Raw genomic sequence first — 12,775 nt, 5'->3', positions numbered from 1 at the left:
CGCACCGGCTGCCAGAGTGTTTCAGGTTTGGCCGCACACGGAGGCGGCGCGGGTCCAGATTTGCGAAGAGCGTGGGCAGGAGCCAGCTGCCTTCGGCCAGACCTCGCCAGGGTGGCACCGGACACAGCGCTGACAGCAGATGGTGGTGGGAACTGTCACCCCCAGCGCAGCCTCTCCAGGGACGCAGCTTTTACACGGGCGGGGGCTGGATGTGACCGCAGCGGGCGCAGCTGCCCGAGCCCAAGGCAGGCTGGGCTTCAAGCCGAGCCCGAGGGTGGTTTTGTCCTCCCCAGTGCCCGCGGTTGCTCTGCTGAGCCCCGTGCTCGCTGGTCCTCGGAGAGCAGGAGCCCAGGGCTTGGGCTCAGGGGACGTGGCATCAGCGCCAGGCACCGAATGCAGATGTTGCACAGCTGCAGGGGGCCAAATGGGAGGGGGGGAGCCCCCAGAGGGGCTGTGGGAGGCTCCGGAGCGGGGGAACGCGCTGCCGGGCTTCGGCTGCTCTCTGCGACGTGCTTTGATGTGCGTCCCCGCGCCCCTGGCGCTGGGGGAGAGCCTGGGGGCTGCCGGGGGGTTCAGCCCACCGCCCCCCACTGCTCCCCGGACTTCAAAGGGTGACGGACGGCGTCGGCGCGAGCCACAGCAGTGGCAGCCAGGCCACGTGTGCGGGTGCCTTCCCAGCAAGAGGCCATGGCCGCTCTGCTCCTGGTGGAGGAACCGAAGAGCCACTGCTCCCGTCTCTCCCGCCGACGCTTCAAGGGTGGTGGTGGAGCGCGTGCCAGCTGTTTTGCCATCAAAATCCTTTGCAGTTCCTCGCCCGCGTTTGGAGACTTCCCCTTCCGTCGGCGCTCAGGCCCTGGACCTGCTTCACGTGCTGCGGTCCCGGTGCGTTTGGAGCATCCCTGGGAGGGCGGCTGCTCCGGGAAGCGTTGCTTTACCCAACACCCCCAAGCTTCGCGGCGCCGAAGCCGCTCCCCGGATCCAGCTGCAGGCCGGTGGAGAAGCGCGTCCCGGCCAAGCCGGCTGGAGCACCGGGCAGCTCCCCGGGCAAGCTGCGGACCCAACCGTGGATGGAAATTACGGTGTGAAACACCAGCGCAGCCGCAGCCCCTCCGCGCTCGTCCTCGCTCCCCAAGAGACGAGCGGCTGGCGGCGCAGAAGCTCCCAGTAAAGCCTGGAAGCCGGGAAGGGGGAGGCTGAGAGGGGCTGGCGAGGGGGGGGGGTGATTAAAATTGGGTTTTCCTGCAAAAGCCGGCGTGATCTCCGGCTGTCGGGGCCGAGCGTCGCATCACTCGCAGGATGCTGCGCGTTCGTGGAGCCGCGTGACTCCCGGGTGCGTGGAGCAGCCTGTAAATTGGGGGCGTTTATGGGGGTGTATTTTACAGCGGGGTGTCAGGAGACGCAGCGATGGCATCTGTCACTGCCGGGGACGGGCTGACCTGGGGAAAGGAGCTGCTTGGCGAGAGCTGCGCGGCGGGGAGGGCAACGCCGGGGCGGGGCAGGGCCCTTGGCTCCGTCCCTCGCACCCACGGGACCCCGGGCACCCGGCTCCGAGGGACGGCTCTGCGGGATGCGCCTGGCCAGTCCCGGGTGCCCGGGGTGGGCGGTGGGGAGCCGCGGCCGTCGGGGCCGGCGTGAGCCAAAGGGCCTTGCATAGAGCAGAGCGGGAGTAATTTGTCGGGAAGCTTTTAGGGAAATGAGCAGCTCCTGGGCCCCTGCCAAGGCGCAGCCCTGCTGGGCTCTGCCCGGTGTCCTCTGGCAGCTCTTGCTGGGAGAGGAGCGGGGGACAGGGACGGGAGTGGGAGTGGGGACAGGGCTGGGGACAGAACGGGGATGAAGATGGAGATGGGGACAGGATGGAGATGGGTACAGGGCTGGGGACAGGACAGGAATGGCAATGGGAACAGGGCTGGGGACAGGACAGGGAACAGGGATGGGGACAGGACAGGGAACAGGGATGAGGACAGGACAAGGAACAAGGATGGGGACAGGGATGGAGATGGGGACAGGGGTGGGGACAGGATGGGGAAGAAGATGGAAATGGGGGCACGGCTGGGGATGGAGACGGGGATAGGATGGGGATGGCGATGGGAACAGGGCTGGGGACAGGAGGGATGGAAGTAAGGGTGCGAATGGCAATGGGGACAGATGGAGATGGGGACCGGGATGAGGAGGGGACAGGACAGGGATGGGGACAGGGATGGGACTGAGACCATCTCACTCCTCTTGCAGCACCAGAGAGCAAAAATCCCTTCACCGGCTCCCTCCCTCCCTGCCCCCAGCACTCAGCGGCGCTCCGGGGTCTCGGCCCCACAAGCCCCAGTGGCTTCGCTGCCGGCTTTGCTCTGTCTGGCGGGGATGGATGGCAGCGCCCGCGCGGGGTCCTGCTCCCTCCCTGGTCCCACACCTCCCCGCCACCTTCCCTCGTCCCACTGCAGCGCTCCCAGAGTAAGATGATTTTTTTTTTTTAATTTTTTTCCCCCCTTTCCTAGCGAGCGTTTAATTAAATTAGCGCGGAGCATCGCTGCCTCGCAGCAGCTGCCATGAACCATTCCGGCTGCCGCAGAGCGGTGCAAGGCCGGCGTGTGGGGAACGCGACCAGGACCCCCGTGCTGCCCACCCGCAGCCCCGCTGCACCGGAATCAGGAGCCGCTGGCAGAAATCCGTTCTCCCAATTCCCGTCAAAATTAATCGAGCAGCTTTGCAAAGCTGAGCTTGGGGGATCACATTAGTCTTTTTATCTAATTTTCCTTTCATGTTGTTGTGTTTTCTAGCAAATTGAATTGTCCTCTTTTTCGTTTTGGCCCAATTCTGTTTATTCACAGCATCTATAATAGACCTGGTTAAAAATATATACACACACACACACCCCCCCCCCCTGCTCCGAGGGCACGCGGCTTCCTTCGGAAACGCCGGCTCATGGAATCGTCGAACCTTTCTGCGGAAGATGGATGGAGTTTAAGGACGGGCGCGGCGCTTCCCCCACGTTACGCGCCCGCCGAGATGATTGCGTCGCCGCCGAGCGCTTCCCCCTTTCGTTCCTCATTCGACGCTCGGTTCCATTTGTTTGATAAATGACATGAGGTCAAAAAAAAAAACCCCACCCGACACCCACCCCGGAGCCCGAAGCAGCAGAACGCAGCCGGTTCCTCCTGGCATCCCCAAAATGGGGTGGTCCCTCCCACCCTCCTCACTGCGGGGGAGGCCGAAGGGGGGATCCCAGGCAGGTGCCAGGGATCCCGTGTGGGGTCAAAGCGGGCCCCGGGGGGCTGCAGGCTGGGGTCACCCCAGCCCCGACACCCCGGGGATGGTCTCCTCCAGCCCCACTCACCCCGGGGGGGGACAGGACCCCCCAGCGCTGCCCGTGGCGGGGGGCAGCAGCCCTGCCCCAGACCCTCACCGCACCCAGAGCTTCCCCTGGTTTTATTTATGATTTTAATCTATCTGTCATTAAAAATGCATCGCCGGGGGCTCGGGGAGGGCGATCCATCAGGCAGGCGCGGGCCCCCCCAGCCCACGCAGACGGGATCGCCGCGGTGGGCTGTGCGAGCGCAGCCACGTTGTCAGCGCGGGGGGCTTACAGACCCCGCCGTAGGGTAAACGAGGAGTAAGAGGGGTGCTGCAGGGTCCCCAGCCCGGGGACAGAGACCCCCCCAGAGCTCCCCCGTGCCAGGTCCCGGCCCCCCCAGCTTCGCCGCTGAGCCGGGTTTTTGGGACATGGGCGCTTGCGCTGCGCCTTCTCCCCGTCGAGGCACGTCGTGAGGCAAATGGCCTTGGTGCCTTCATCCAGCGCCAACGCCCAGCGTCAGGGCACAGGGACGGGGGTCGGGGTGGGGATAAAGCTGCTCCGCACTCGCATTGATCCTCGGACGGGGCTGGAGCCGGGGCTGCCCGGGGTGGGAGACACGGGGGTGTAACCCCCCAGCGCTGGTGGGAGCCACTGGGAAGGAGCTGGGTCCCCTCCAGCCCCAGGTCTGGGGGTGCTCCAGCCCCTGGGATGCTGGCCCCAGCCGCTGCCCACCACCTCCCTTGCCAGGAGGACTTGGCTGCACAGCGGCAGTGGCTCAGCAGCACCCATGGGTGCTCCAACAGCCCTACTCCCGCCTGGCACCCATCACCCTGCACCCGACCCCCCCACGTCACCAGGAAACCCCCCAGCCCAGAGCACTTCAGAAATCCCAGTTTTATTTCGGATCAGAAACAACCAACCGGGAAGAAAGGGGAAAAAAAACAAACCCCAAACCCAAAAACAACCCCAAAGAACAGGAAACGGCCCCAAATCCGAACCAGTCCGGTGCCCGGGGGGGTGCTACATACAGGCTGGGGGGGGTCGGGGGGTGCAGGGCGGGTGGCCCTGGCCAGCGCGGGCTCCCCGGCCTGGGGGGATCCTGCCAGCTCTTCCCGGGGGGGGTTGCGGATCGGCTCAAAGTGCATAAAGCAGGAGGTCAGCGTCGTCCCCCCACCCGACTGGTGGGGAAACTGAGGCACGGCACGGGGGCCGGAGCAGGGGGCGGGGTGGGGGAGGATGTGGTGGAGTGAAATCCAGCCCTTGGCAGCCAAGTCCATGCAAACGCTCCCATCTTGGACTGGGAACCGTCTCCGGCGCGTGTATTGCTGAGGGGGTGATTTGGTTTTTTTTAAATCATAAATAGAGAGCTACGGACGCCAGTGCCGGCACATCCGAGGGGGTCCTGCGCCCGGGGGTGGGGGGTGATTCCCCTCCGGCGCGGCGAGGGGCCGGCACGCGGGGCTCCATGCACGTTACATGCACTCACGGGTTGGTTTTCCTGGCGAGGTGGGGGGGGGGTTTGTGTGTATTCGTGTGTCTCTATCGAAGTCCCCATGTCCTGCGGACAGCCATGCCGCCGCATCGCCCCGGGACAGCGGGACCCCGGTGCGGGGCTCCCCCCTCGGCTTTCCCCCCCTCCCGGGGGTTGGGTCGCGTGTCTGACCGCAACACGCGTGTGTCTCTACACGCCTGGCCACCCCTCGCCGCGGCCGGCGGCGGGGGCAGGGGGCGGCCGCGCTACTTCATGCCACTGCGCAGCACCTGGTTGGCGGCGATGAGCATCACGCTGATGATGAAGGCGATGGCGAAGGCGCAGATGAGGCTCTTGCGCACGCAGGTCTGCCGGATCTGCTGGTTGGAGCAGGCTGCGGGGAGAGCCGGGGGTTACCCCGCTGCCCCCCGCTCCGTGCCCCGCGTACCCCGTGCCCATCGCCGTGGCGTCAGGGCTGGGGGCGTTGGCACCCCCGGGCACCCGGCACTCACTCTCGACGTCGACGGGGCACTCCTCGGCCGTGCCCAGGTGGCTCTCCTCCTCCGTCATGATGATGTTCTCGATGTCCTTCATGGAGAGGTGCTCGCAGAAGGTGTCGTACAGCAGCCGCTTCAGCTCGTCCACCGTCAGCTTCTGCATGTCGCACTGCGGGGAGCGGGCGGGGGGTCCGGCAGGGGCTGATCCCACGCTCAGGGGGGGCAGGGCGATGCCGGGGGGATCCCCGGCACCCGAGGGGGCTGTGGTTTGGCTGGATCCCCTCGCTTTTGATGGGGAGAGGGCCGGTGTCCTGCTGACGTCCCAGCAGAGCGGGGCGGGTGGCTCCCAAGAAGGGCACCCAGGGGGCATGGGGGGGGCCCAGCCTCACCCCCCCCGCCACCCCCTCCATGGCGGGGACAGAAAAGCCTCAGGCTGGGGTGTCCTGACCCTGACCCTGACCTTGACCTTGATCCTGACCCCAGCGCTGATCCTAAGCCAAACCTTTCCACTGACCCTGACCTGAGCCTGAGCTTGACCCTCACCCCAACACTGACCCCAACCCTGACCCTCACCCTGAGCCCAGCTCCGACCCCGGCCCCAACCCTGAAACCACCTCAAGCCCTGATGCTGAGCGGAACCTTCACCCTCCTCACCCCAGCACCAGCCCTGACCCTCACCCTGACCCCAGTCCTGACCCCAACCCTGACCCTTAACCCTGAGCCAACCCCGACCTTGACCCCAATCCGGACCCCAACCTTGACCCCAATCCGGACCCTGACCCCAACCCCGATCCCACGCCGGGGCTCTCCGTGCCAGGGCCGGGGTGCTGGACACCCCCCCCCCCGGGGGGGGGTGTGGGTCCCTACCTTCCAGAAGACGGTGTCGAAGTCGGTGCCATGGAACTTCTCGGGGATGCCCGAGGTGGACAGCTTGGGCCCCAGCAATGTCACAAACTCCTCGAAGTCCACCTGCCCGTCGCCTGCGGGACACGGAGGCGGCTGTCACCCCCACCCGGGCACAAGGAAAAGTGCTGCTCCCCGCCCCCCCCAGACAGGGTCCCTATGGGGCTGCCTGGGGAGGGGGACACCCTGGCTGGACACGGTGATGTTCGGAGGCACAGCCCTGCGCAGCCCGGATCTCTCTCCCCTCTTTTCTTGGGGATCTCCAATAAAATTTGGGGTCCCCCAATGTTGGCCAGGATGCCCAACACTGGCTGGGGTCTCCAGTGCCAGCGGGGGACCCCCGATGTTGGCTGGGACCCTCAAAACCCACCAGGTACCCCAATGCTGGGTGGGGATCTCCAACAAAATTTGGGGCCCCCCCAATGTTGGCCAGGATGCCTGACACTGGCTGGGGTCCCCAGTGCTGGACAGGACCCCCAGTGTCATCCAGAGACCCCCGGTGCCATCTGGGAACACCCAGTACCACCCAGGACCCCGAGCACTGGCTGGGACCCCGGTTCCAGCTGGGACCCCTGCGGCGGGGGGTGCTGGGACGGGGCGAGGCAGGGTGCCGGCGGGCTGGCCGCATCCTGCGGCTGCGGAGGATGCTGGTGCGGGGCTGTCGGCCCAGCGCTAACGATGAGTAATGAAGGGAGCAGCGGCTCGGCAGCGCTGCCAGGAAGGCTTTTAAATGGAGGGGGGGGGAGAAAAAAGGAAACCAATAAATTAACGAGGTCTCAGGTCCCGACAAGCGCGGGAGCGACAGGGAGAGGCCGGCCGTGGTAGCCAGTGCCGGAGGCGCGCAGTGCTGAGGGCACGGCCTGGGGCGCAGCATCCCACCGGGGCACAGCATCCCACCGGGGCGCAGCATCCCACCCGGGGCGCAGCATCCAACCCAGGGCACAGCATCCCACCAAAGGTGCAGCATCCGACCCAGGGTGCAGCATCCCACCTGGGACACAGCATCTGACCCGGAGCACAGCATCCCACCTGGGGCGCAAGATCCCACCCGGGGCGCAGGATCCAGTCCCAGCAGCCCGGTCCCAGCAGGTTGGCTGAGCCGGCAGAGGTGCCGTTCCCACCCGCAAGCACTCCAGGATCGTTAAATCCCCCCAAACGAAGCTGCGGCGGTGGTGACGATGATGATGATGATGATGATGATGATGATGGATGAGCAGGAGGCTCCGGGCGTGCGGCAGAGCCCGGATCAGGCCCTCCCGCATCCCGCATCCCGCCTCAGGTCCGGCAGCCACCCGCCAGCGGGAGGGACATGGGGCAGACGGGTGGTGTCACCCTTGGGCGGGCGCTGGGGGGGTCCCGTCTCCATCGCCGGGGTCCTACCGTCCATGTCGAGCCGCTGGATGATGACCTCCAGCTCCACCTCGTTGGGCATGTAGCCCAGTGAGCGCATGGCCGTGCCCAGCTCCTGCTTGGAGATGAAGCCGTTGCCGTCCCGGTCGAACACCTTGAAGGCTTCGCGGATCTCTGCGGGGGGGGAGCAGGATGAGGCCGTGGTGAGGCCCACCCCCCCCCCCAGCCCCAGTTCCCCCCCAGATGCCCCATGGGCAGCGCTGGTGGCCCCAAGCGAACCACCCGTCCCTCTGGCCATAGCGGGGGTCCCTCTCACGGAGGGGAAACTGAAGCATGGCAGGAGGGGCTGCCAACCCTGCAGGGACCAGACCCCCCACCAAGCAGTGCCCACCCCCACAGCCTCCCCAGGCAGGGTCTGACCTCCCCGAGGGGACCCCGACGCACCCCAAGTCTGTGCCCCAGCTCTGGCTGCACCCACCCTGCCCTCCGTTGCCGAAAACTCGGCATCTTGCCCCAAAAACAGCTTCCTCGGACGTGCCGGAGCTCGGGGTGCCTGCCAGGGTGGGGGGCTGCGGGTGGGGGGACCCCCACGCCGCTGCAGCACCCGGCTGGGAGCATCCCGGGTGCTGGTGCGGGGAGGATGATAGGTGAGCCAGCACCCATGTCCTCCCCGGGGGGCTTCACACCCACCCCGGGGTCACAGGGTGGGGGCCACAGCTCTGCCGCACTTCAGCCAAAAAAAATACTGACCCTTGGCGGGGGTCCCATCGGCGCTCAGTCCCCCCATGCAGAAGGGCGACGGGATGGGGGGGGAGGAGGAGAAAGCGGGAGGATTTGGGGTTTCTGGCTCAAAACAAGCCCCTGGAGGTGGGGGAAGAACACGCGCGGTGGCTGGGGGGGGGCTGTGCCCAGCTCAGGGGGCAGCGGGGAAACTGAGGCACGGCGTGTGGCGAGAGCCCATTGCTTCCACGTCTCCCACCGCCATGCTCGGGGCTTTTGGGGGGAGTTTCTGCCTTTTTGATGACCCCCCCCCGACACAGAGACCCCGGACCAGGCTGAGGAGGGACCGGGTGAGCCGGCCCTGGGAACACTGGGAACACTGGGATGCCGGTCTGGGATGCCGGAGCCATCGCCCTTCTCCCGGCAGCAGGAAGCCGGGGGGCTGCGGAGCGGTTGGCTTCGGAGGGGCCAGGCAGGAGAAACCGGGGCCGAGAAATTTGGGGCTGGGAGGCGGCAATGACCCCCGGAGGGCTGTGCTCCCCATCCCCCGCGCTTGGGGACCCCCCTGCCCCGGGGACGCCCTCCAAGGTGTTTTGGGGGGGTTCGGGCCTGCCAGCCCGGCGGGTGAAGCTTCTCCGCGGCCGGCATCGCCGCCTGGGCTGCGGGTGCTCCAGGTCCCCCCCGTGCTCGCGGGGATCCCCGCTCCCCTACAGGCACCCCTGGAACCCCCCCCTTCGAGGGTGCTCATCCCAGACGGTCCGGCTCAGCCCTCAGTGCCCGGCTCGGGGTGCCGGGGGACGGCGAGGATGTGCCCCGATGGCGGCCAAAAAGGGGTCCCAGCAGGGTGTGTCCCCCCCGGGCCGTGGCCCCCCGCCCCAGTTTGCACCTCCAGTGTCACAAAGGTCCCCCCAAAGCGGAGGCTGACGGGGGGGGCTGCAGCAGCACGACCCCCCCCCGCAGCGGCACGGGTGTCTGCCAGTTTCGGGGTCACCTTGGGGCTCCCGCCGCCACCATCAGCTGGGCGGGCGCGGGTGGGGGGCTGGGGTGGGGGGTCCCTTTGGCACCCGCCGGCGCTGCTCGAGGGTGGGCGCTTCGCCACGACGGCTGCCACACATGCACACGCGCGTGCGAGGTGAGCATGCCCAGACCGCGCCGCGTGCGTGTCCACACGCCGGCACGCGCAGGGCCACGCCGCAGCGACGGCCTCGCGCGCGCACACGCAGCCCCCCCTCGCAGAGCTGCTGTGCGTGTGCACGCACACGCACACGCACACGCTGTCGCTGCAGCAGGGCCCCGTCCTGCCCCGACGCCACACGTGTGCGTGGCGATGCCGCTCGTGTGTGCGCACACGGATGGACACCCCGCAGCCGGGCTCTGCGTGTGCGTACACGTGTCACAACACACGCGTGGACGCCCTGCCTGTGTGCCCTGACACGCGTGTCGCAGCACGAGGCCGTGCCGAGGAGCGGGTGAGCGCACACCCGTGCCCGCGCGCACACACGGCCCCCGCGGCGAGGCGGTAAACGGGCGCGCACACGCGTGAACACGCGTGGGCACGCAACACAGAGCCGTGGGCACACGCGTGCACGCTTGCACGCCCGGTGTGAGACCATCCCGCCCCCCGCCGGGCTCTGGGGCAGGAGCCCCTCACCCCCCCCACCCCAGCCTCGGGGTCCGTGCCTCAGTTTCCCCGTGGGGAGCCCGCGGGGGGCTCCGCCCCGCCCCGCAGCCCAGCGTGGGGCTGCCCCGTGCCTCAGTTTCCCCTGCAGTGCCTGTGCTCGGGAGCCGGGGGCTGTGGGCGCTGCTTCCCGCAGCAGAGCGGGGGTAGGGGTCCCCGGGAACACCTCCCCCACCCCCACGCCCCCCCCCCCCGAGCCTGGGGGCACCGGCAGCGCCCGTCCCGCCGCCCCGGCAAACTTTTGGGGTGGAAAAAGCCGTTCCGGCGGCAGCGAGCTGAGACCGGCCGAGGTCATCGCAGGGGTGGGCAGAGCCCGGTGGCAGCGGCTCTGCCGGGACCCGGGGGGGGGCACACGGGTGACAGCCCCCCCGGGGCCCCCCGCGCCGCCAGCGCTGTCATATTATGACAAGGGAGGGGGGGGGGGGGGGTGTCCAGCCCCGCGCCGCCACCACCGCTCCCTGCTGTGTCACATTGTCACGACAGCGACACAGGGGCCGCGACCCCCCCCCCCCCCCCAACGCCTCCCCCCGCTGCTATCCCACGCTTTCCTTCCTCTCCTCCTCCTCCTCCCCCCCCCCCATCCATCCGCATCCCGCTCGTCTCCCCGCACCCCGCGGCGCAGGGCGGGGGGCTGCACCCCCGGCTCCCCCCCCCAACCCCGGGGTGCCGTCCCGGCCCCCCCCACCCCGGGGTGCCCGTCCTGGCCCCCCCCCCCCGATGCCCCCCCAGCCCCCCCCACCCCGGGGTGCCTCCACCGGCCCCCCCCAACCCCGGGATGCCCCCCTGGCCCACCCCCGGGGTGCCCCTCCCGGCCCCCCCCCCCGGGTGCCCCCCCGGCCCGCTCACCCTCCAGCTCGTCCTCGGGGATCTCCACGGGGCGCTGCTCGGCGAGGATGCTGGGGATGGTGTAGATCCCCCGGTACATCAACGCCGCCGTCACCGGGTGGAACGGCATCTTCGGCGCTCCCCGAAAGCCCAAATTCGCCCCCGAATCTCCCCTCGGGGCTGAGGGGGGGGTGGCGGGGGGGGTCCCCCCCCGGCCGCTACCCGGGGGTAAAGGCTAAAACCCCAAGTTGTTGGGGCCCGCCGCCCACCGCCCGCACCCAGCGGTGGGTGCTGCCGGTCCCGCGGGGCCGGCGGCGGGACGAGCACCTCAGGGGGGGGTCAGGGCGCGGGGGGGGTGGGCGCTGGGGGAGGCTGGGGGGGGCCCGGTTCCCCCGCGCACATGCCCGCCCGAAGTGGAAACGGGAGGTGAAAGCATCCAGGCACCGGCTAAATCCCGGCGAGGGGGGGGGGGGGAACGGGGGAAACGGGGGGGGGGGACGGGGCCGGCCATGCCGCTCCGGGGCCCCCCCCCCTCCGCCAGCCCCGGGCCGCTCACAGGCCCCCGGGGGCCGCTGCCGCCGGGCCCCCCTCCCCGGCGGGGCCCGGCATGGCGGGGCCGAGGCGGAGGGCGGCCTCTCCTCCTTCCTCCTCCCTCCTCCCTCCTCCTCCTCCTCCTCCTCCTCCTCCTCCTCCTCCTCTCCTTCCTCCCCGCCAAGTGTCCCGGGGCTCGGCTCAGCCCCCGGAGCTCCCCCCCCCCCCCCGCCGCGGAGCATCCCCGGGAGCCGCGGGGTTTGAACGGTCCCGCCCGACAAATGGGGCTGGGGGCGGGCGGGGGGTGAGGTGCCTCACCAAACCCCCCCCCCCTCCTCGGAGGATTGGAGGGGGGGGGATATGCGGCAAAGCGGGTGTCACGACCACCCGTGAGCGCCCCGGGCCGCTTCCTGCCCCGGGGATGGGTGCTGGGTGTTGGGGGGGGGGGGGGTCGGCAGCCCGGGACCAGCGCCGGGGGCGGTGGGGTCCCCGTGGCACCCCGCGTCCGGGCAGCGGCCACCCCGGGGTCCCCACACATGGCACCCTGCTCCTGGGGATGCTGTCACCCTGGGGTCCCTGCACCCCACGTCCCGGGCTGCCATCACCCTGGGGTCCCCATGCACAGCACCCTGTCCCTGGGGATGCCATCACCCCGGGGTCCCTGCACCCTGCATGCCAGGCTGCCATCACCCCGGGGTCCCCACGCATGGCACCCTGCTCCTGGGGATGCCATCACCCCAGAGTCCCTCCAACCCAAATCCCAGGCTGCCGTCACCCTGGGGTCCCTGCACCCCACGTCCCGGGCTGCCATCTCTTCAGGACCCCAAGCCAGGGCTCCCCGAAACCCAGCGCCCTTCCCCAGCAGCTGGCACCCCACGCCCGGGCAGTCGTCACCCCAGGGTCCCCACGCTTGGCACCCCAGGGTGCCCTCACCCCCAGACCCCCACACGCAGCACCCCCAGGCTCTGCCCCCCCCCCAGGGGCAGTGTCACCCTGCAGTCCCCAGGGTGCTGTGGGGTGGCAGGGACACCACGGCCGGACCTCCCGCTCCTGCGCCGGGGCAAAAACGAGCTGTGGCAGAGGGGCATAGCGGGGCGCAGCGCGACGCCCCCCCCATCCCCATTTCCAGCCGCCCCCCACTCCCCCTCGAGCCTTGGTCGCATTTTTCGCCTCCTTTCTCGCTTCGTCGCTGATTAATCTCAGTTGGGCTCACGCGTCGCGGTGGCTCCCCGCCTTGCCAAGTCCCAGCAGCACCCATCTGCGCCCCGCTACCGGGACTGGGGTGCTGCCCGGGGGCTGGGAACTCTCCCCTCCCCAGTCCCACCGTCCACCTCGCCTGGCTCCTCCCCCCGGGTGGGGATGGTCCCCGCAGACCCCAGCCCGCTGGGAGACGGGGCCGCGGTGTCCCCATGCCCTGATGGCACCTTGCCGGCTGGCTCGGGGTCTCAACCGAGACCCAAAGACGCTGGGGAGCGATGGGGAAACTGAGGCACAACTGGGAAGGCTCCAGGCGA

General features: G+C 69.2%; 1 protein-coding gene across 1 annotated transcript; it reads right to left on the bottom strand.

Annotated features, from left to right (window-relative positions):
- Positions 1-4,165: 4,165 nt before the first annotated feature.
- On the bottom strand, positions 4,166-11,256 carry CABP7 (calcium binding protein 7). The gene is made up of 5 exons (XM_075434712.1): positions 10,752-11,256; positions 7,538-7,681; positions 6,122-6,234; positions 5,270-5,423; positions 4,166-5,151 (listed from the first exon to the last, which is right to left on the bottom strand). The coding sequence occupies exons 1-5, from the start codon at positions 10,858-10,860 to the stop codon at positions 5,024-5,026; spliced, it is 648 nt and encodes a 215-aa protein (XP_075290827.1). The 5' UTR covers positions 10,861-11,256; the 3' UTR covers positions 4,166-5,023.
- Positions 11,257-12,775: the final 1,519 nt, after the last annotated feature.

This window comes from Opisthocomus hoazin, chromosome 13 (assembly GCF_030867145.1).
Source record: "Opisthocomus hoazin isolate bOpiHoa1 chromosome 13, bOpiHoa1.hap1, whole genome shotgun sequence".
Lineage (NCBI taxonomy): Eukaryota > Metazoa > Chordata > Aves > Opisthocomiformes > Opisthocomidae > Opisthocomus > Opisthocomus hoazin.
This window is presented reverse-complemented; position numbering and strand designations above follow the sequence as displayed.

What these genes read in the sequence shown, in the direction of transcription:
- CABP7 (XM_075434712.1), bottom strand. Translation starts at nt 10,860, where the DNA reads ATGCCGTTCCACCCGGTGACGGCGGCGTTGATGTACCGGGGGATCTAC. An exon ending in CCCCGAGGACGAGCTGGAGG is followed by an intron (nt 7,682 to 10,751) that starts GTGAGCGGGCCG and finishes CCCCCCCCGCAG; the next exon opens with AGATCCGCGAAGCCTTCAAG. An exon ending in TCGACACCGTCTTCTGGAAG is followed by an intron (nt 5,424 to 6,121) that starts GTAGGGACCCAC and finishes CGCTCCCCGCAG; the next exon opens with TGCGACATGCAGAAGCTGAC.